Source organism: Pipistrellus kuhlii, unplaced genomic scaffold (genome assembly GCF_014108245.1).
Source record: "Pipistrellus kuhlii isolate mPipKuh1 unplaced genomic scaffold, mPipKuh1.p scaffold_m20_p_3, whole genome shotgun sequence".
Classification (NCBI taxonomy): domain Eukaryota; kingdom Metazoa; phylum Chordata; class Mammalia; order Chiroptera; family Vespertilionidae; genus Pipistrellus; species Pipistrellus kuhlii.
In genome coordinates this window covers 37,586,344-37,610,600 of record NW_023425529.1, presented here as the reverse complement: position 1 = coordinate 37,610,600, position 24,257 = coordinate 37,586,344, and the positions used below count along the sequence as shown (strand labels likewise).

General features: G+C 35.2%; 1 protein-coding gene across 1 annotated transcript in view; it reads left to right on the top strand.

Moving 5' to 3' along the window:
* Positions 1-24,257, top strand: part of ADAMTS20 (ADAM metallopeptidase with thrombospondin type 1 motif 20) — a 167,425-nt gene that overhangs the window by 118,677 nt on the left and 24,491 nt on the right. The window contains exons 29-31 of the mRNA XM_036457992.2: positions 10,415-10,582; positions 19,940-20,113; positions 20,183-20,353. Of these exons, the coding sequence (XP_036313885.1) occupies positions 10,415-10,582; positions 19,940-20,113; positions 20,183-20,353 (513 nt within the window). The remainder of the gene's footprint in view (positions 1-10,414; positions 10,583-19,939; positions 20,114-20,182; positions 20,354-24,257) is intronic.

The following is a 24,257-nucleotide window of genomic DNA, read 5'->3' as shown; positions in this document are numbered from 1 at the left end:
AAAATTAAATGCTTTAGTTATTTTCCTGGTCTCTTTACCTTTCCATAGTCTGCCCTCACTGGGTAGAGGGATGTGCTCTGTTTCCTACAGGAAGGCAGATGCTCCTGATTCTGACGGAGGCTCCTAGGGGGTGAGACAGGACTGGGGTTTTCATCATAAGATGTGCCATATGGTGTTACAAGTCCCGTGTGCTATGATGTGTATAAAGACATCCAGAAAAAGTAAGTTTGCAGTAATGGCCCCAAAAGGATAGTTAAAACTAGACACGATTTATATTATTCTCACACGGGCAATAGCATTTCCCCCCTCTTAATCATATAATTATAAAGATATGTGTTATTCAATGTCAATAAAAAATCCAAACAGGAACTTCTTAGATTAGTTCCACTTGCTAAACAGATTTTATAGGAGAGTTTGAAATGTGAATTACCCCTTTGTAGTACAAACAAACTACATTCTATTAGAAAGGTAAAAGAATAAATTACAAGTTTTAAACTAATGGTAGTTTTTCCTGAGTGTTTCTTGTTACAGATGGTGCTTAAGAGTTTGAACTAGAATCACAACTTCTGTTGCTTCTTGCAAATAAATCTTCATTCAGTACTGTTTGCAGGTTAATAATGATTGCTTATCAAATCTTTCTATTGTACAAAACTAATCTAATAATAGAGTGATTATCAGACAACTGGGTGACTTTTCATGCTGATTTATTTTATGTATGGGAAATAATATTGTATGATAAGTGAAAATTTCTGTATAAAGTACTTGCATGAGTTATTGCAACGCTCATCCAGGTTTTATATTTGAAAATGAAAATAATCACAAAACTTTTCCAAAGTCATAATTTAGACAATATTAACAATTAGATTATAATATATCTTTAAATATTATTTCCAGTTGAATGAGCCATATTGCATTTACTAGCTTAATACTTTAAATCTATTGTGACTATATAAATCTATACACATATATGTTCAAAAGTAAAATTTTAAAACATAAAATAGAAGATAGTTTTACAATTCCAATATTATAAAGATATAAAAGTTTATAGGATTTTATTAAGCATATATTTCTTTGACCATTAAGTTGAACTCAACATTTTTTCAAATGAATCTGCCTTAAAAATTTTTAAATGTCTGAAGGTCCCAGTTTTACATATAATCAGATACAATGCAATAGAACAAAATATTTTAGTAATGAATATTTTTAAAACCAAATGCTGTCTTGGTTTATTAAATCTGCATAGTCAATGGATGTCTGTAACAGGTTAAAAAGGAAAATTTCAAACTCCATTAAACTTTAAAATGCTAAGTATAATCTTTCAGGAAATACTATGAATGGAGTCTCTGTTGATAGATTTAGTATCTCACTCCTTAGTGCACATATGTGTTAAATTAAAGGAACAGTAGCAGCAGTATTTTACAGATTTGACACTTTATCTTAATATGAATGTTTTATCTTTTTCTGTTTGTTTTTGTTTAAACAGAGGGATACCTTACTCAACTGTGGATGTTTTATTTTAGTCTAACTAATGTCTTCTCTAGTAATTGAGGAGCTCATTTTAAAAGTGTTCCACCACTGTAGATAATGCCCTTAATTATGAAGTAATTGTATAAAACTTCTATCTAAGATTTTAATATAGTGAGAGGTTATTCTCTTAGATATGTAGGTATCATTAGCTTCCTGAATATTTCAAAGCCATTTTGTTCCTGGGGCTTAGATATTGCCTCTATTTTATTTAGAAAATGGTATAGGCTTCTTAAAAATTGGAAAGAAAGAAAAAAACACATATATGAATAGAAGCATACATGCGATATAATTATCTAATTTCTAATACATATTATCTAATTTTTGGTCTATATTGACCTGGAACTCTATCAATTCCCTATTTAATTTGTCATTTCATAGACATACCTCTTGTTTCATAATCTATACTAATAAAAGGGTAATATGCAAATGGTCGTGATGCCCTCATGCTGTAATGACCCTTCAGCAGCAGGCTGCGTGCCTGGCAGGCACAGGTGGGCGGGGCTCTTGCATGGGGAGGTCGGGGGATGGATGTGAGGCTGCATCCCCCACCTGACACCAACCAGGGACATGTTGCTGTTATTGCTTATTTCTTAATAAATGTATATATTATTTTCATACACATTTTACTAATTTTCTTTCATCTGTGACACTTCTATTATAGAGAAAGGGCAAATAGTAATATTAAAATATCTTCTCTAATTAATTTCATTTTAATCTGTCCAAATTTCGTGCATGGGGTCACTAGTAGTATTATAAAGATATTTAACATAATCACCAAAACATCATTTAATAAAATCTTTGCCAAAATAACTATGATTAAAATTTTTCCATTAAAAAAAAATCAACTTCGCTGCAGAAACATAAAATAGCTTGATTTATAAAAAGTGCAAAACAAAAATAAATACTACATGTACCTATACTGAGGAATTCATTGATACTCTGGACTTTTCCTGAAGACTCGGGAATTTCCTTGAGATGAAAGAAAACACTAACTAATATTCCCTCAAGTTATCCCAAGAGAAACACTCTATACCTAATTATTATATGTGTTAGCTATACCAATATGTTTGTTTTTAAGTCAGAATCACTCCATTTTATGCATTTTAAACTGATGCTTCTTATTCAGATGAATTTGTTCTGATGGAAATGATTTATGGTTTGTAATGAGAGGGTTAGACTTGTACTGTGTAATGATTACATTTCTGTGAGTTTAACTCTCCTAAAGCAAAAATCCTATAAAAATACTTGGTCACAAGAAGTAGGTTTTCCTTGGTTGTCTGAAGAAATTAGCTACTATCTGCCATGCAGTGAACAGTTGGTTAGGTCACCCAGCCACATGGCTGTAAGCTTTTATGCTTTTTTGTTTATCCTCACCTGAGGATATTTTTCCATGGATTTTTAGAATGGAAGGGAGGGGGAGAGAGAAATATTGATGTGAGAGAGACATATCTACTGATTGCCTCCTGCATTCACCCAGACTGGGGCTGGAGGGTCCAGCCTGCAACCAAAGTGTGTGCCCTTGACCCGAATCAAACCTGAGACCTTTCAGTTTGCAGGCCAATGCTCTAATCACTGAGCTAAACCAGTGAGGGCGGATGACTATGGACCTGTGACAGATGTCATATCTAGAAATAAAGTAAAATTTTTTTTCTTTACCTGATTGATGACTTATGAGGTTTATGTTTTGAAAAAGCAATTAGAAAATTCCAAATATTTTGAAAAGCAATGTGAAAGTTATTAGCAATGCACCACTTATTTTTATATGATTTAGTATTTTCTTGTTAGCCATTTTTTTTTTTTTTTTTTTTTTTTGGTCTAATAGCAACATTAGAAAACTAAAATTAGCCGAAGCCGGTTTGGCTCAGTGGAAGAGCATCGACCTGGGGACTGAGGGGTCCTGGGTTCGATTCCGGTCAAGGGCACGTACCTTGGCTGCGGGCATATCCCCAGTAGGGGGTGTGCAAGAGGCAGCTGATTGATGACTCTCTCTCATCGATGTTTCTAGTTCTCTATCTCTCTCCATTCCTCTCTGTACAAAATCAATAAAATATATTATAAAAAAAAAAAAGAAAACTAAAATTAAGGCAAATGTCTGAGAGAAAATTTATTATATTTATGTCTAGTTAGAGTATTTAGGATAGATGAAAAACAAATTGCCATAATTTTTAACCATCCATGAAATGGTTTGTGACTAAGCAATATTGAATAAAATGTTTACAATAATATTGTCACATTTTAAAATATCCTGTTTAAATTTAAATATTTTCCTGATCAGTAAATGGAGAGGAGTGTTAAAAGGAGCAGTAGTTTTATTGTTATAAGATACCTCTATTTCTGATTTTGACCTTGAATGACTAACTGACCTCTGCTGATTTTATTTATTTTAACTATTTTTAGGTTATAGTTGACATACAATATTGTACTCATTTCAGATGTGCAATATAGTGGTTGGACACTTATATACCTTACAAAATTATTGCCATAATATGACTAGCAACCACCTGGCACCCTACACAGTTATTATATTATTGACCATATTCCCTATGCTATACTTTACATCTCTGTGACTTATTTTATAATTGGCAGTTTGTACTTCTTAATCTTTTTATGTTTTCCACCCATTTTCTACCCCCGTCTTGTCTGATAACCATCAATTTGTTCTTTGTGCATCTGTTTCTCTTTTGTTTATTCATTAATTTTTATTTTAGATTCCACATATATGTGAAATCATATATTTCTCTTTCTTGGTATGATTTATTTAGCATCATACCCTCTAGGTCCATCTATGTTGTCACAAATGGAAAGATTTTAATCTTTTTATGGCTGAGTAGTATTCTATTGTGTATACCACATTTCTTTATCCATTCATCTGCTGGTGGACACTTAGGTTGCCTCCATATCTTGGCTATTGTAAATAATTCTGCAGTAAACATAGGGTGTTTGGGACTTTTTCATATAAACACCCAGAAGTGGGTTTGCTGGGTCATATGGTAGTCCTATTTTTAAATTTTTGAGGCTTTTTCATAATCTGTGCACTGAGTCTCTAGTAATTAATAAGTGACAGAAGTTAATAAAAGTATAAACTCTGTGTTTTGCATGCTCACAACTATGAACCCTGTATTTGGGCTGATTGCCCCTTATTGGGTATATCATTTGCAAATTTCTTCCATTCAACAGGTTTCATTTTTGTTTAGTCAATGGTTTCTTCACTGTGCAAAAGCTTTTTAGCTTGATGTAGTCCCCCAACTGTTTATTTTCACTTTGTTGCATTTACCCTAGAGGCACATCCAAAAATATATTGCTAAGACCAATGTCAAATAGTTTATAATCTAAGACTTTTTCTAAGACTTTTATGGTTTCAAGTCTTATATTTAAGTCTTTAATCCATTTCAACTTTATATTGTGTATGGTGTAAGAAAGCAGTTGTTTAATTTTTTTTTGCATGTATTTGTTTAGTTTTCCCAGCACCATTTACCGAAGAGATTGCCTTTACACAATTGTATTTTCTTACTTCCTTTCTCATAGATTAATTTTCCATATAAGCATGGTTTTATTTCTGGGCCCTCTATTTCATTCCATTGACCTATGTACCATACTGTTTGATTATAATAGTTTGTAGTATAGATTGAAATCAGGGAGTGTTATACCTCCAACTTTGTTCTTTCTCAACAGTTTTGGTTATTCAGGGTCTTTTTTGGTTTTATATATTTTTAAGATTATTCTAATTTTATAAAAAATGCCATTTATATTTTGTGGGGATAGCATTGCATTGAATATATCGATTGCTTTTGGTAAATATTCCAATTTATGAGCACAGTATATCCTTCAAGTTATTTGTTTCCTATTCAGTTCTTTCATTATGTCTTATAGTTTTCAGAGAATAGGTTTTTTACCTCTTTAGTTAAATTTATTCTTGAGTATATTATTCTTTTTAAAAAATATTTTCGTTGATTTCATAGAGGTAGAGAAAGATAGAAACATCAATGATGGAGAGTCACCAATCTGCTGCCTCCTGCATGCCCACTCTTGGATCGAGCCCACAACCCGAGCATGTGCTCATATGCCCTGACAGGGAATCGAACCATGGCCTGGTTCATAGGTCAGTGCTCAACCACTGAGCCACACCAGCTTAGCTATGATTCTTTTTGATGCAATTGTAAATGGGATTGTTTTCTTAATTTCTCTTTCTAATCATTTGCTATTAGTATATGAAAATATAACATATTTCCGAATATTAATTTCTATCCTACATCTTTACTGAATTATAAATAGTTTTTTAGTGGAATCTTTAAGGTTATATAGTATCATTCTCTCTCAAATAGGGACTTCTATTTCCTTTGCTTATTCAATTGCTGTGCCTAGGACTTTGAATACAATGTTCAATGAAAGTGGTGAGAATAGGTACTTTTGTTTTAGAGTTTTCTGAGTTTGGTCATTTTCTTTATCCTTACCTAAATATTTATATGAAATAGATGTTATTTTACCAAAATTACATATGAAAAATAGAGGTTCAGTGAGGTTAAATAAGTTACCTATGGTTAGCCAGTTTGCAAAGTCTATAAAAGCCATTTTATGTATACCTAAGGTCAGGCTATTTTATTACCTATTAAGTTATATATAAATTCTCTTAGTGTGTTTTCCACTATTGTCAGAGAGCATGGAAAATCAGAAAACAATAGTTTATGAAAACACACACACACACATACACACACACACACACACGGTTTCCCATTTTCTAGACCTGAAGATATATTTTATTTCCTTATTTTGTTTAGCAATTTATGTTTCCAGAGTTAATCAAGTATCTCACAAATTAAGTCAATTCATTCACTCTTCTGTACTGAATATTTTAAATTCCTTTCCTTTAAAAAATGGTTTTATTGATTTTAGAGAGGAAGGAAGGAAGGGAGACACCAATGAGAGAAAAACATCAGTTGGTTGCCTCCTGCATGACCCTCACTGGAGACTAAGCCCACAACTGGGCATGTGCCCTGACCAGGAATTGAAACTGTGACCTCTTGGTGCATGGCTTGACACTCAACCACTGAGACATACTAGTCAGGCTGTAGTATTCTTATACAAATGAAACAATAATCCATATTTTAAATATCAAAAGTAATCTTATTCTGTAACATACAACTAAACTTTAAAATAAGAATAGAGTTGTCTCAAAGTTAATCATGTTAAGAGTGGACTGATTGATTTCAGTTCTCACCTTGGTATTGAAAGTGCCAGCAACCTACATAACTGCAAAATCTATTACAGTCTGAGGGCTTACAAATTCTGTATTTGTTTTAAATGTCCTGTTTTCTATAAGTAGACAGTTGTCTTCACCTAAATTATAGGAATGGTTAATGTAAGTTGTTTGCATTTAATGTTGCCACTTCTGAAGATCCTACTTACTATTTCATAGTAGTTATGAAAAAAATCTGAGAATTTAAGATTATGTTAACGAAGAATGATAAAGGTGATTTTTAAGAAAAATTCTTTGCACAAGAATTACTTTAAATGAATTATACAGTATCAATAAAACTTAAAGGGAATAAGATGTTTTCAGAGGTATAACAAATAAAAGATTGCTGAGATACAAGAAAAAGAACTGGCATGTTGGGTATTTCTACTAAATGGGGCATTTTTGTGGAATCTTTACAACTCAGAATGGTTTGAGAGAGGGAAGATAGCAAGTCACTATTTATTTATACTAATATTGCCTCATTCCAACTAATACATCATTCCTGGTATAACATGTTCTCTTTTTACTTAAATCCCTACATGGATTTAGTCAGATATGATAACGTAATTATTTTTCTTCTAATATTGGAAAAAGCAAACACTGCTTTAAAAGCAAAACAAAGATAAAAATCTATGTTGTAATACTTTAATTTTCTGTTTCTTTTGTCTCTCTTCTAGAGGAAATTGAGTTTATTAGCCAATAAATATTTTTTCATGGAATTTAAAATGTTTTAATAAGTTATTTTATAGTTTACTAAAAACAAATAAGAATTGTTTATACCAAGGATTGACCTCAGTTAATCAGCTGATATTTATTGTAGTTGACATTTTGTGGATAATCTAAAAGTTCCTTGACCTACAGAAGGCTGAGTAGATGAAGCCTGTGGCAAAAATAGAAAATGAAGTGATAAAAACAGAGTGAGCCTCAGACAGAAGTGTTCAGAGAAATGGAAGGCTGATATGTTTTTACCCTAGAAATGGGGTGGACTCGGAGCTTTAAGGATAATATTTAGAGAGCTGGGAAATGATTAGTTGAAGTAAAAGGAAATGTCTGAATAAGGCACTGCTGTTGAATGACTATGTCACATTAAAGAGAAGTGATTATATAATCCCTGAGTAAAGCAAAGGTTGATGGTAGAAAGTAAGGTTGGAAAGGTGTGTTAACTGAAATTTGGTGGATGAAGAAAGCAAGGAAGAATACTAAGTTTTGGGTTTTACTATTAAAGACAATAAAGAGCCTTTGCCAGTTCTTGAGGGACGAACAAGAGAAAGAATAAAAGATGGCCTCAAGTTAGAATATGCAGTTTTGTGGAGAATAATCTTAATTTTGATAGTGTATTGCAGTGTCCAACTTTCAGGCCATTCACAGATACTGCCTATAGAAAAAAATCTTTAATGACTCTCTCCTTTTATGTTACATGGTTTTGTAAATGAATTGGTTGTTTTTATAAACAGTTTATTGAACACTTACTGAGTGATTCTTGGAACTATTAAAAGAACTCAGAAGTTACAAATTAGACACACAGAAGCAATATCTAGATAAGACATATCGAAATATATAAAACCATCTTTGTTCATCAACAAACCTACTTCTTCAAGACTGAGTTTAAATATTAATTTCAACTTTAGTACTTATAAAATAACTCAGAAAGAAATGACCAGTTCCCATGAATTTCTTAAATCTATAATTTTTATTGTATCATGTTAATGGTCTTTAGTGTCTTGTGTTTTTTCTCTGAACTTTATTGAGTTTAATATTTAAGGATACCCTACCATTATTAATTTAATAGATGCATGTGTCATTTATATTATGAGTACTTTAAGGGTAAATTTAGGGCAAAAGCAAGAGATGGTGTTTAACTAATCTGCAATTCTTGGTATATTGTAGAAAGTAATATTTATAATGAATAAAATAATATTTCTTCATTTTTCACAAGTACTACTGTTTTGCCATAATTAATATTCACAATAATTACTACTTTTTAAAGATGGACTAACTTGGAGAGTAATTAATTTTCTTTTGTTCAAATGGTTACAATTTTAAACTTAGAAAAAAATAACATACCTTAGGAAAAAAACTCTCTTCTCTGTGTAAATATGCATGTGTACTCCCTGAAAGTATATTCTTAATACTTGATGCTATATGGTGTTTTGGGTATAAAATATGTTATACTCATTGAAAAATAAACAGTGAACTAAAGAAACTGGCAGGGAAGTGCCCAAGATAAGTGACCAAAATGAGTAGAGCATATATAATAGATAGGTCTGAAAAAGATAGTCAATGGCAGGAAATAATGTACATGTAATACAGTTTAGGAGACCTGTAGATATGTTCCCAAAGGCTGTATGTGTTAATGAGAAGAGAAGAGAACATCTCAGATATGATAACAATAAGTAAATACTCAAGACAACAATTTAAGTTAATTGTCTACACAAATGAGATTTAAAGTTACTGGTAATATAAACAGGTAAATTATTCCCAAACTATTTTTAATTATAGTATTTTAAGCATCGAATAATCTGAATTAGTTTAACAATCTTGGAACTCCAAATATACATAAAATCTATAATATATTATCTGAGGTCCTCAGAACTTGGGATATGTTTCTAAATGAAACCATATGTGAGCAGCTGTCTCAGAGTTATGAGAGGACTTGTCTGGAATTTGCATCTTTGCTTAACTTTCCCCTGGTGCATATATCAGGCTCGCACATGTACGTATCCTCTCTGAGACTATGTGAAGAAAAATAATAGAGGAGGAAGCTGTTATTTCCTGAAGATGCACCATGGGTGATGGGTCTGAGTTAGACATTTCATATTCTTTATCTCATGTCTCACGTTAACCTTCACAATAAACCAGTAATATTGGTGTTGTTATCCCCATTTTATAAGTGAAAAAACTGAGGCTTGGGCAGGTGAGAAAATGTGCCTAAAGTTACCCTACTAGGACTAGTTAGTAACAGAGCTGGTATTCAATGCCGAGCCCAAGCTCTCTCCACTACCTTGCCCTGGCCTCACTCATGAAATGGCAACTGGCTGAAACAAATTCAAATCATTGTTTACCTATATCTTTACAGAGACTTTAGTCATTTTGTTTTGTACTAAACTACTAGTATATTGGAAGGCTGATGGTAAAGAGATACATCTCCCGGGTTGATGCAAAAACAAAGCCAGAACCAAATTGCACTTTAAAAACACATTTTCAGCTTTCTCAATTACAGTTGTCTGCATCAAGAGATCACTGCATTTTTTTAAACATCCCAGACATACTTTGCAGTGTGAAAAAGCATAGAGGGTTAAAAATAGAAGAGTTGGTTCCGAGAGGAAGTTTTTGTTGAATATGTCAAAAACTGAGAGGAAGTTTTTGTTGGAATATGTGTGATTACAGGAGTTAACCTCAGATAGTCTTAAATCTTAAAATATCTAAAAGCATATATGTGCCAGAAAAGTGCTTGGTATATTGTTGACAATATTTTTAATAGATTAAATGAATAATTTATGATATCAACATTGACCCACGGTATACTGGCAACTTTTAAATTCTAATCAGAAATATCAAAGCAATGGGGTTTTGATTGCTTTGTGTCACATACTTCTTATAGAAAAATTTAAATTAAGATAAAATGAATCAAGTGCATTTGTATCTGTCTTCTAGTGTTCAGCTTCTTGTGGGAAAGGTTTAAAGTACCGTGAGGTGCTTTGTGTTGACCAAGTTCAAGGGAAATTAGAAGAAAAATACTGCAGTCATCTCCGGAAACCTCGAACTCACAAAGCTTGTAGATCTGGCAGGTGCCCTTCATGGAAAGCCAAAAGATGGAAGGAGGTATGTGATTCATTTTTATAATTATATAAATTTAAAGACAATACCTTTGCATTTAAAGAGAATATCTTAGTTTATTCCATATGCTTTGAATAACCTTGAAAGTCTTACTCCACCAAAATGTGCTTTTTTCCTGTTATACACTTTTTTTGGTACTAATTTCTGAATTAATGCTGTACAGTGTTAACCACATTTGCTAACGGTCTAGTTAAATAACAAGTTAATCATTTCATTTTTTTTGTGTGTGTGGCTGTAAACTTTATAAGAAATTCTATTACTGAATACTAATGGGGGTACTGAGGATCATAATATTGTTCCAGATACCTTAACAGGAAATACATAGGAAGAGGTATTTAGTAAATGCCTTGTTTCCACACCAAAGTCTTGGGTTTGAGCTAATGTTGAATCTTGGAAAAGGGAATGTTAAGTTCCAGAGGAATTTTAACTGGAGGTTGAAAGTTAAGTGACAGAACTCGGTGCCCAGCCCTAACTAAGACTACAATCTCACACACTTGGAAAAAAACTCAGCAAAAGAATGAAGCTGGAACACAGCTGGCATCCAGGCTGAGAACTCAATTTATAAAAGAAGGATGAGCAATACCTGCCCTGGATAATCGGGGAAGTAAACTCAAAAATCTAAATAGGAGGAGGCAGACCTTACAGCATGGTTGTCAAGTAAAGACCAGCTTGGGAAAGGTAAGAGTCAAGGCCACAAATGAAGTCAGAAACTTTAATTAGTACAACTGCCTGAGAACTGATTCCAATGAGTTTGGGCTTTCAACTCAGCCTCCGGTTGCTCTCAGTGGCACCTTAGGGTGCTTGCCCATTCCTTAAAGGGCCTAGTCCTGCAACAGGAAAAAGAAACTAATTTTTGGCTGCTGTAGCTTCCTTGTCTCTGTCTGATGTTGGAACTCTGTTTATTTATTTTATTTTATTTATTATTTTAAAAAAATATACTTTATTGGTTTTTCACAGAGAAGAAGAGAGAGAGATAGAGAGCTGGAATCATCGATGAGAGAGAAACATCAATCAGCTGCCTCTTGCACACCCCCTACTGGGGATGTGCCCACATCCAAGGTACATGCACTTGACTGGAATCGAACCTGGGACCTTTCAGTCTGCAGGTTGACGCTCTATCCACTGAGACAAACCGGTTTTGGCGGAATTCTGTTTATTAGAAAAATAGAGGTTCCCCTATCTGACTCTGGCCAATCTGAGCAGGCTTTTTACTAGAACACAGTGCAGCTTCGGGTACAGAACATGTACGCTGTGTTCTAGTAAAAAGCCTGCTCAGAGAGGCGGTCTATTAAAAAAAGAGCTGGTGTTGCCTCGGAAGTGGGGGTAGTCTTATACAGCGAATATAGGCCTAAACCTATGTTTTAACTGTAAAAATTAGGGGGTCGTCTTATACACCGGAAAATACGGTAGTTCACCTTCATCTGTTCCCAAATGTGCAATGGTCTCCTTGTACATATCTTTGTCATTATTTACCTGTATATAGTGTGATCTTTAGAAGAACTCGGATGTGACCATGTCACTTGGTATCGTCTATGACTTACCCTTGTGTATAGAGGGCGAATCCAAATCCTAACCCATGCTTACTTCTTCCGCATTATCCTAGGCCACTGAACCTTGGACACTAATGGATTTCTTGTTCACTAAGCACTTCCCTGAGTATCTAGCTCACATGTGTCAAACACAAGGCCCGCGGGCCAAATCCGTCCCGCCAGGCCTTGCAATGTGGCCCGCACCGCGCTGTCATCACTGCACTCTGCTGCGTTTCCATCACAATGACAGTTTATGACTGTTCAGTAAACCATTCGGCCCGCGATTTAGGCTGGATTTTAGATTTTGGCCCCTTCTCTGATTGAGTTCGACACCCCTAATCTAGCTTAACACTTCTGGCTTTAAATACCGCAGTTTAGTTGCAAAAAGGACTTGCCACTTCATCATTTATAAGCTATCTTTGTCATATTGTGATTTTGCTTGAAGTGGGGGATTTACCTTACTTTATCTGGACCTTGATGTGGCAGAAAAATGGCAAAGTAGTTACCACAGAGGATGGAACAGAGTAAAGGCACTGAATTTAGCTGGGGGCAAATACCTCCCAATTCGGACCTCAGGCAGGAGCTGCTAGGGATGGGAGTGGAAGTGAGAGAGACTTTTTGCTTCTTCTTCCCCACCAGCATTCCTGCGGATCTCCCAGATTCTGCAGCTGCTGGGGCTAGTATTCAGGGGGGACCCTTTCTGACTCTTGACCTCCAACCCCGCAACAGTGAATCAATCATCAGTGCTAACACGTTGGCCTTGGCCTACATCAAGTATGGCATTCTGTAGGATTTCCTAAAGGAGCATGTTTCAGGGGTTTCTTAGATACAGATACAGCTAGGAATAGTCAGAGGCCATAGAACACGGATGGTCTTGTACAGACCCCGCTTTCTTCTCTTTGAGTTGGTTTTCCTCGCCACAGAAATTAGCTGCAGATGCCCACACAGTCCCCACATCTCTGCCAGAAACAAATGACCACTTGTGAAGCCGGTGGCTTTTGATTTATGCTATAAAAAGCACCCACAAGAAGCTAATTAACAATTGCAGGCTGTCATTGCACTACATATAATAATGTCCAACAGAAGTGTAATTTCAGAGGCAGTTAGGAGATAATCACTGGTTGCTACTTGGTTCTGACTGCATAAATTGTAACAGAGCTTTAATACAATCACTCACTATAAAATAATTTTATTTTATTACTATTTTACATTATTCCTCAAATGGAGAGACTCATTTGGCAAATTGTGACCAGACATGGGCTCAAATGAGTTTTGATGTAACACCTTCATTCCATGCTTGATATCATTTTTTTTTTTAATGAAAGGATTTAGTAATACACTTTAATCTCTGCTGCTAAACAGGAACAAACATTGCTATCCAGGGCCATTTGTCCTCTGGGTCCAAATGTATACCGTTAGAGGAAAATTAAATACTACAATTCTTTTTTCTTTCTTTCTTTTTTTTTTTTTTTTTAAATATATACCCCTCCCCCTTCTGGAACCAAAAAGACTTTTGCTAGGGTTCTTGTCCCAGCATTATGAAGGTTTCAGCAATCTGGAGAAAGGCTCTGTGTAGGTGATTAAGTAAGAGTCCAAAGATGAAAGATAATTTTGAAAGACATTGGGGGTCAGAGGAGCTTCAGCTAAAGAAGCTAAAAGACTCTCTTGTCTTAGGACCCCTTGCTTTTTATTAACTCAATTTGTCCTAAGGCAAAGTGGAGATAATATACTTAAAAGGGTAGGGTACAGAAGCATTGTCAGATTGGAAAATAGCCTACAGCTGTTCAGGTGGTTAGCCAACAGGAGGCAATAACATGTAGATTAAGATGCTCTGAGAGGTCTGGCAGCAAACGATTATCCTATTTAGGTTTGGGGGAAATGCTTTTCAGCAGTTCCAACAGATGATTACATATGTGACTCAGCCCTTGTTGAGTCCCCAAGCTTCATCAACCTTTTGATAAAACTTTTGTAATTATGACATGTTGGATTGGCTTCTGGCAGATTTCCCCCCACTTAATTTTACCTACTTGGGAATACCAGCTTCACTTATAAATTCAAATGTTTAAGGATAGAATGGTGCTAGATTCTTCATTGTCTCATGCCTTATCTACTTAGTTCAGTGCCATCCAATGTAATCTTTTTCATTGAATTGATTAGGGTTACATTGGTTAATAAAATTATGTAGGTTTTAGGTATATAATTCTATATTATATAATTTGTACTTTGTATGGTGTTCAACACCCCAAGGTATGTTTTTTTCCATCACCATTATCTCCTTTCTACCTCTCCTCACCCCCATTTTCCTCTGATAATCATACTTTTGTCTGTCTATGAGTGTGTTTTATTTTCCCCATACAATGTAATTTTTTTATGTAAAAAAAAAAAAAAAGAAAAAGAAAAAAAAAAGAAATCAGAATTCTCACCTCTCTTTGATAATGGCAAACCTGCTGGAAATCTACAAAGATACATGAAAAAATTCTCACTGACTACCTAACAAATACCTCTAGAGCCACATGACATCAACCACTTACCCAGGTCCCCTTCTGAGACCCATCATTTTCTTTCTAGTATTTTAAGATCAGAGCTGGAACTAAAATCTCACAGATCTGATGGTCAGTGTGTTTCTTTCCCAAAGCCCATCATTTGAGAAACACACACACACACACACACACACACACACACACGCAAGAAACAAAAACAAAAACAAACAACAAAAACAACACCGTATATGCTAAATGCTAGCATGTTTAAGTGATTTTATATTTTCTATATTTCCAACATATATAAATTCCTATATTTCAAGATTTTCTGATGTATACATATTATGTCTCTTATAATCTGAAAAGATAGTAAGTACCCTGTTTCCCCAAAAATAAGACAGTGTCTTATATTAATTTTTGCTCCCAAAGATGCGCTAGGTCTTATTTTCAGGGGATGTCTTATTTTTCCATGAAGAAGAATACGGTACACATTTATTGTTAAATGAAAATAAAGGAAATTTATTACCTGTATACGGTATGGTAGTACGGTAGTTGTCAACACAAACCAGACAAACTGTGAATCCTACAGTATCAAGAATTTACTCATTTATTCAATGACAATCATGTCATCATCTTCTGGAACATCATCATAACAATCCAATTCCTGAATTTCCTGGTGAATTTCTTGTGACTCCATTTCTTTCAGAATCAGTAGACCAAATCTCTCATGTTTAGCAATAGCACTGTCTTTAAATGAGTACTTCTTGTCAAGGTAGCCTGCTCTCAGTGCATTTGCAATGCAACTGTCAGTGATTTTCTCCTATGAATTCTTCATCCAAGTCACAACTTCTTGCAAGTTAGGTTTCACAAAGTTTCTGAGACAGAGCCTAGGGGGCGCCTTATTTTCGGGGGATGCCTTATATTTCACTCAGAAGGAAACCTGTAAGTAGGTCTTATTTTCGGAAGATGTCTTATTTTCGGGGAAACACAGTAGGTATTTCTTAAAGCCCCATTTCTTCTAACCAAGAGCTTAAAACATTTCATCTCTACCCCTGGTTTTAGTTTTACTAGCAGTGAAGACAGGAGGCAGTGGAGGATGGGGAAGATGTGTGTTTGCTCAGTGACTGGGTGAATGACCCGTACCTGTCAGTCATTTCTAGCTAGTGCCAACAATTCTGTTTTTGCATTTCTACTCTGCCTATTACTTTCCTCATCATCTTGATTGAAATAAAAATGGCCTTTCTTTGATCAGGCTGAGATGACTAACACTGTTTGGCTTGAGGCATGTCTCAAGAAACTGTTCAAGGCAGAAATAAGAAAGGAAAAAATGGGACTAAGAATGAAGCAGAAAGGGACAAAAGGGACAGTCATTTCCTTACATTGTGTGAGAGACTTCTGTGTTTCTCACAACCTAGATATCCTTGCATTCATTATGCAGATGAGGAAAATACAGTTTAAGAGGTTAACTAGCTTGTGCAGGTCACAAGCCAGGAAATTAGGGGGTTGGGGGAGGCATTTAAACCCAGGTCTATTTGAACTTTCCTTACATGATTATTAAATTAGTATCAGCATATATAACTCATTCTTTATTTCCTTGGTAACATATTGATTGCCCCTCTCACAAGGGCACCTGAAGTCAACAACTGAGACTGTTAACGCAATCAACAGAAACTTAATTTCTGTGCTGTGCTGACTTCATTGCATACTTATTCATGTTAAAAGTCTGTATTTGTTATGTTAGTAAGAGGGAAAGATTCCAGACAGTGAGTAAATGTTCAAAGAATATTTCAGTTCCATATAAGTGAGTATTCACTAACATTAGAATTATTCAAAAATGGAATAACAGCGTTCATGATATCGTGAACATACCCAGACTGAGGCTATAGAATTATGTATAGTTTTTATGATCATTTATTCACTATAAGTATAAAAGGGATTTCAGAATTGAAGAGAAATTAGAATTAGATATTCCTAAAGTCTTTTCTAACTCACAATGCTCTACTACTGCTACATTATTGATCCATTTAAAATAAGCCATAGTTACAATTAACCAACTATAATAAAGCCAAAATCTTATTCCCTTAATGAGAAATTATAATGTATCAATAGAAAATATTTGCATTTTAAGTAACCTTATTAAACAAAGTGAGTCAGCCTCAATGAGTCTATTTTTGCAATGCATGTTCTAACATCTCTTTACCTCTGCTCTATAATATAGCGACATTAACTACAGTAATCTGTGGATGGGATAAAATTCATCTCTCCACTTCCACTGTCAAGTATTTCAAGTGCTAGAATTTGCAATGTTACAGAATATCTGTGTATAAATAGGATAGTTGGCTGATTTTTTTTTCTGTTCAAATTTAATTATACAGTGTTGGTGAGTTAATCCAATCCCACCAATTATTTGTGTTATACTTGTAACAATAGCCTCACACTGGCTTCATATGTGTTGTCTAGATTTAAAAAAATGTTAAATGCTTATAAATATGTAGTTTTATAAAGCTACTGAGTAATGGTGCATATTTTGGGTTAGAGATGTACCTTTAGAAGTTCTTCTATTAATAGTAAGTGACTTAAGAGTGGGTGATCATATCTTCCCAGCATGATGCAGGGGAAATGGGCTGGGAAGAGGCAGGAAGCTGTGTTTTAGAAATATTGAATTTGAGGTGCCTTTGACATATCCATATAGAAAATACATGAAAATTCTGGTAAGTACATAAAACTTTTTAGATACATAAAACTTTATAGATATGTAAACATATCTATAATAACAAAAGGGTAATATGCTAATTAGACCAGACAGCCAAACCACCTTTCGGACATCCTCCCAGATGACCTTCTGGATGAAGTTGTGGCTGTGAGAGCTGAGGGAAGCCAACGCGCCTGCAAAGGCTGAGTCCCTTGCACAAATTTCACGCATCAGGCCTCTAGTGAACATACTGGTATAAATGTAAAGCTCAGAATTATGACCAGGGTGGAAGAGAACAGCCATAGAAATTATTGGTGCATAGAAGAAATTGCTCAGAGCGAGTTCAGCGTGTATAAAGGCGAGTTATAAACAGAACCTTGAAATATGCTAATGTTTCAGGGCTGAACAGAGAAAACAGTCAGTTAAGAACTCTGAGAAGGTGCAATCTCAGAAGAGGAGAGAGAGAGAGCTCTGGGACCCTAGGGATTTGAATCCCAGAAGCCAGCATGGCTCATGGCTCTGCAGAAAGTGGTCAGTGGTGCTGAGAGTGTCAGGGAGAGTAAGTGAAGATTTTAAAAGTTCTTACTGGGTTTGGCAATTAGGGTTTACTGATGAGATCAGGCTAAACAGTATTTTATGTAACTCTTAAGTTATCTGTTCAAATATAAAATTGCATCAATTCACTCTTTTATATTTTATTTCTAAAAACAAAACAAAACAAAAACAAAAACACAAATGTTATTTGTTTATTCCAAGCAGTAATCCATTTTGTTTCCTTTTAGGGAAATGGACTCCCCAATAGCAGTTACCTATGGTCTTCAGGGTTTTTTTTTTCTAAATGCATGCTGTGATAGAAGGGGCAATAAATCATTGTGGTTTGTTGAATTATAGAAAATTATATTGTCTGATAGGACTTACTGCTAAGCTGTGTTTTGTGAATTATTTTTTTTCAGGTTTGTGTTTTTTTCAGGTTTAGAGGCAGGAAGTTTTCCAAATATAATTTCCATTTCTGAAATTACTCCTGGAAAATGTTTGCAGGATTCTTATTTTGTAGACTAATCATTTTCACAAGAGGTTCAGATAAGCTAACCTACATACAGATATTTTAGTCTACTTGATATGGTACCCTGCACAAAGCACATATTGCATTACTATTGCCTTCATAGGAAGGAGATGTATATTTTTTGTGAAAAGATTCAATGAGTTGGCACAATTCACCTGCCTCAGCATAAAATGAAAGTCAATGTAAGTATGTAGACATACATCATATTCTCCATAGGTTAAAAATTACAAATTATCTTTCAAGTCTGTTTCTGCTTATACATGCAAGATAGAAAACAATTTTCAAGAGCCTTTAGAATAAAAATGCTGCACAGCCTGTGAGAGGAATTTGAGTTTACCAGGTAATCTAAATCCTTAGCTTTTGTTGGTTTTTAATGTTCATTCTTGGTAAAACCATATACTGCAGATATATATTTACTGTTGTGGGAAGATTTACTTACTCTGGAACTCCTACAGATATAGAGAATTTAATGAAGCACCTGTTGTTGTTTTCTTACACTTGTAATATCAGATGAGTCCCCAACTATTACTCAATCCCAAAATTATCACTCAATGTGACTTTCATTCTCTTCTGGAATAGCAAGGGGTAGCTATAAAAAAAAAAAATCCAAACTCATATATTAAATATCCCTGGATATTCTCCACACTTTACTAATATTGGCATCCCATTGTGGTTGTAGTCCAGCTCTGTTGTTATATAAACTGGCATCCTAGAGCTGAAAGAGCCCTGAGCTATTACCAGATCTTTCCCCTGAGGTTAGCCATAGGCAGGGAGAGCTCAGAATCTGGGGAAGAACTGAGCTTGTACCTGCTTCACCGCTAACCATAGGCAGCAGTTCAGGCAAGTGACTAACACCTAACACCTCTGTGTCTGCCATCCTCAACTTGGGTACCTCCATCATAGAGCTGTTGCCAAGAATAAATGTGTGGGAAGTGTTCTATGACCTTTTAAAAATAACACAACATCTTCATTGAATAGATCAGAAAAACAAGGCCAGGAGTGGTAATGACAAGTTTGTCTCAGTTTATGTTTATACAGCCAGGTTCTTAAAACCCCATCCACTGAAATATAATCATGAACCACCAAATTAGCAAATTATTAGATCCCCAAAGTATAGAAGGTACAGCAGCTATAAAGATGAATATCACACAATCTTGGAAATGACTGTTTCTTTCAGGGAGGCTATGCAGACAGTGTAAGGAATTAAGTGATGTGAAAAACAATGTAGATTAGTTTTGTGTGATTTTATAGATATTAAGTACATTTAAGTCAGAGGAGATGTTATTAATTGGGCTGGAGTGTCTTGTAGAACCTGTCATAGTTTCCAGAAGACTTGAGTAGATATTGCAAAATAAAATCTACTACAATAGTATTTGCCTATTTGTATGCTTCACACCAGACAGTCTTGAACATACTTACTGCATGTATTTTGTGTCTAATACATGATATAACACCAAGCTATGTTTAAATGAAACAAGAAAATATGTCATGGCGTTATTTTGCTTTTTTTTGTTTGTTTGTTTTACATAGTTTAATGTTGGTTAGTGAATCGTTCAAGTCATTTGGGCTTCTTTGTAGTGCTCCGTGACCTGTGGCCTTGGAGTTGAGCGAAGGGATGTGTACTGCAGGCTGAGAGGCATCGGTCCGGTGGCTGAAGAAATGTGTGACCGGTCTATCCGGCCTCACGCGCAGAGGCAGTGCTGGCGTCAGGACTGCATACAGTCCCAGTGGGTGACTGGAGAGTGGTCAGATGTGAGTATTGACCCGTCAGGTTTCAACTGCATAAAAGGCGTGTTACTCATTTCGTCATTGTGTCTCTAGTGTTTAACATCATGTAAAATGAAGGAGACGCATCGGCAAGTGCAGTGCATCGATGCACAAAACATTCAAGTGAATGAAAGTTTCTGTGACCCTTCAACCAGACCTCTTTCCACCAAAAAGTGTAAGAACCTTCCTTGCAAGTACATTGTGGTAACAGGAGACTCATCTCAGGTAAGACAAAGAATTTTGTTCTTGGAAAAAGCATCTGAGTCTAACATTTGATGCAATTGAAACTGAGTCTAAATTAGAATATGGGGGCAGATAACAGTATCCATATTGATCTAAAGAATAAAAGCCACCTACAGTTGGATGATGCAAACAGAACAAGAGCAATATGGATATTAAACTCAGTGCAGTTCCAGTGTCAGTTAGTGCCTACTTGAAATCAACTACCGGGAACAGTTTGGCAAACTTGCCCTCCCTTCCTTCCTTCCTTCCTTCCTTCCTTCCTCCCTCCCTCCCTCCCTCCCTCCCTCCCTCCCTCCCTCCCTCCCTCCCTCCCTCCCTTCCTTCCTTCCTTCCTTCCTTCCTTCCTTCCTTCCTTCCTTCCTTCCCTCCATTTTTTCTTTTTTTTCCTTTTTTTAAAATTTAAATTCTTTATTGTTTAAAGTATGACCTAAGTCTTCTTTTTCCCCTATTGACCTCCCTCCTGCCACTAGCCCCCCCCCAACACATGCCCTCCCCCCCCCCCCCCCGTCCAATCTGTGTCCATTGCTTATGCTCATATGCATGCATACAAGTCCTTTGGTTGGTCTCTCCCCCTTACACACACACACCACACCCCCCTTCTACGCTGCTATAAAAAAGAGGGAGTTCTTACCATTTGCAACAGCATGGATGGACCTGGAGAACATTATGCTAAGTGAATAAACCAGTCAGAGAAAGATAAATATCACATGATCTCATTCATTTGTGGAATATAGTGAACAACATAAACTGATTAACAAAAATAGAACCAGAGTCATAGATGCATTAAATAGACTGCCCAACCTATGAGGGAAGGCAGAAGAGTTGCCTGCTTTTTAAAAACAGTTTTTTAGAGAATTGTTGACACTATTACAGATGTCCCTTTCTTCTCCCCTTTCTCCTCCTCAACCCAGCCCTCAGCCCCCATCCTAGCTTTCACCCCATTGTTGTCTGTGTCTATGAGCTATGCATATATGTATAACGACAGCTTTATTATGGTATAACTGACAAACAATAAGCTGCAAATATTTAAAGTGTTCAGCTTGATAAGTTTTGATGTATGGATACAGCTACACCCTTAGATCCATTATCATTTTTAAAATAAACAGCATCTCCATCACTACCCAAAATTTCCTTGTTTTGCTTTGTAATTCCTCCCTCCTCTCTTCCTCTCCCTTCCCCATCCCACAGGTAACTTAATCTTATTTTTATTGAAATTATCCATTACCATATTAATTTACATTCTTGAATTTTATATAAATGGAAGCATATAGTATGTACTGTTTTTATCTAATGTCTCTTAAGTATTTAGAGATTCAGCCAGGTTTCATGTATCAATAATTCATTTCATTTTGTTATTGAATAATATCTCACTGTTTGGATATATTTATGTCCACTAAACTTTTCTTCTGTGATGCTATTATTCCCCATCAATCTATTTTTCATCTCAGATAATATAAACTTTCATGTCCATGGAAGATATATATATATAAAAGCTGAAATCAAATTTTAACTTAACTTTTTGAATGTATTGGAGTTACTAATAATTGTTTAGTGTCTTTCTCTAGATAATTTTAACATCTTTGTATGTGCATTTTTAAGGGAATTTTAATATAGTCACAAGTTTGAAAAACCATTACCATGGTCTAATGCTAGAACATTTTGTCACCCATAAAAGAAACTTCATACCCATTAGAAGTCATTCCACATTTCTCCTTACCCCAATCCCAAACAACCAGGTTTTTTTACTCTCTGGATTTGCCTGTTCTGTACCTTTCATATAAATGGAATCATATAATACGTGACTTTTTGTATCTGGCTTCTTTCATTTAGCATGATATTGTTAAAACTGAGCATATATCAGTAATTCATTAATTTTTATGGGTGAATAATATTCTATTATAGAACTATGTTACATTTTGTTCATTTATCAGTACATAATGAACATTTAGGTTGGCTTACTTTTTAAAAAATAAAACTTTATTGTTCATATTATTACATTATTACAGTTGTTCCTCTTTTTTCCCCTCAGAGCTCCCCTCCATCTAGTTCCCACCCCATCCTGTACTCTAATCCCCCTCTCCACTGTCCTCATCCATAGATGTATGATTCTTGTTTAGGCTCTTCCTGCACCCTCACATCCCCTTCCCCAAGCATTGTCAGTACATTCCCTTTCTATGCCCCTGATTCTATTATATTCACAAGTTTATTCTGTTCATCAGACTTTTTATTCACTTGATTTTTAGATTCACTTGTTGGTAGTTAGGTGTTTGTTGTCACTTTGTTCATAATTTTTATCTTTACCTTTTTCTTCTTCCTCCTCTTCTTAAAGAATGCCTTTCACCATTTCATATAATACTAGTTTGGTGGTGATGAACTCTCTAAGCTTTTTCTTATCTGTGAAGCTCTTTATCTGACCTTCAATTCTAAATGATAGCTTTGCTGGGTAGAGTAATCTTGGTTGTAGGTTCTTGCTATTCATCACTTGGAATATTTCTTGCCATCCCTTCTGGCCTGCATAGTTTCTTTGAGAAATCAACTGATAGTCCTATGGGTACTCCCTTGTAGGTAACTAACTGTTTTTCTCTTGCTGATTTTAAGAAAAGGCCTTTTGCCTTTGGCATTTTATTATGATGTGTCTTGGTGTGGTCCTTTATTGATTCCTTTTGTTTGGAGTTCTCTGCCATTCTTGGATTTGTAAGTCTATTTCTTTCACTAGGTTGGGGAGGTTTTCTGTCATTATTTCTTCAAATAGGTTTTCAGTATCTTGCTCTCTCTCTTCTGGCATGCCCATAATTCGGATGTTGGTATGCTTGAAGTTGTCCCAGAGGCTCCTTACACTATCTTTATATTTTTTTCTTTTTTTTCTTTTTGCTTTTCTGTTTAGGTGTTTTTTGCTTCTTCATATTTCAGATCTTTGACTTGATTCTTGGGATCCTCTAGTCTAGTCTACTGTTGGATCTCTGGATATTATTCTTTATTTCAGTCAGTATATGCTTAATTTCTGGTTGGTCTTTTTTCATTTAGGTCTCACTAAATTTCTCAGAGTTTTTTTTTTTAGAACATTCTTGAGTAACCTTATAATGGTAGTTCTGAGCTCTATATCCAGTTGTTTTTTTCCCCTCTATTTCTTTCATTTGTGACCTGTTTTTTTGTCTCCACATTTTGGCTGCTTCCCTATATTGATAGAGTGGCTTTGTATGCTAGGTGTCCTATTGGTCCCAGTGGCTCAGCCTCCCCAATTACCTGAGGTGGACACTCTTGGTGCACCCCTTTGTGGGCTGTGGAACTGGAGATCAGAACAGTTGGGAGCTTGTGTTAGATACAGATTTTTTTTATAGATTCCTTTTATCAGTACTCTTCTATTTCTGTTTTGCTTAGGGCTTATTATATCATGAAATGTGTTGGATTTTGTCAGATGTTTGTTTGTTTGTTTGTTTTTCATTTCTTGAGATTCTTGTGTGGTTCTTGTCTATTACTCTATTAGTAGAATAGATGTGTTCTATTAATTCATTTTCATATATTGAAACAATCTTACATTCCTATAATAAATCTCAGTTGGTAATTATGTATAATTCTTTTTATGTATGTCTGGAATTTTTTACTAGTATTTTGGTGGGGATTTTTGCATCTACATTCATAAAATATTTTGGTCTGTTGTTTCCTTGTGATGACTTTGCCTGGTTTTGGTATGAGGGAAATACTGGCTCCATACCCTTTTTTCTTTTGCAAGAATTTTGGAAAAGTTGATGCTAGTTCTTTAAACATTTGGTGGATTTCACCAGTGAAGCCACTGGTCCCGGGCTTTCCCTGTGTGTAGTTTTTGGATTATTAATTCAACCCCTTTACTTGTTATAAGTGTATTCAGATTCTTCCTACTCTTCAGGGT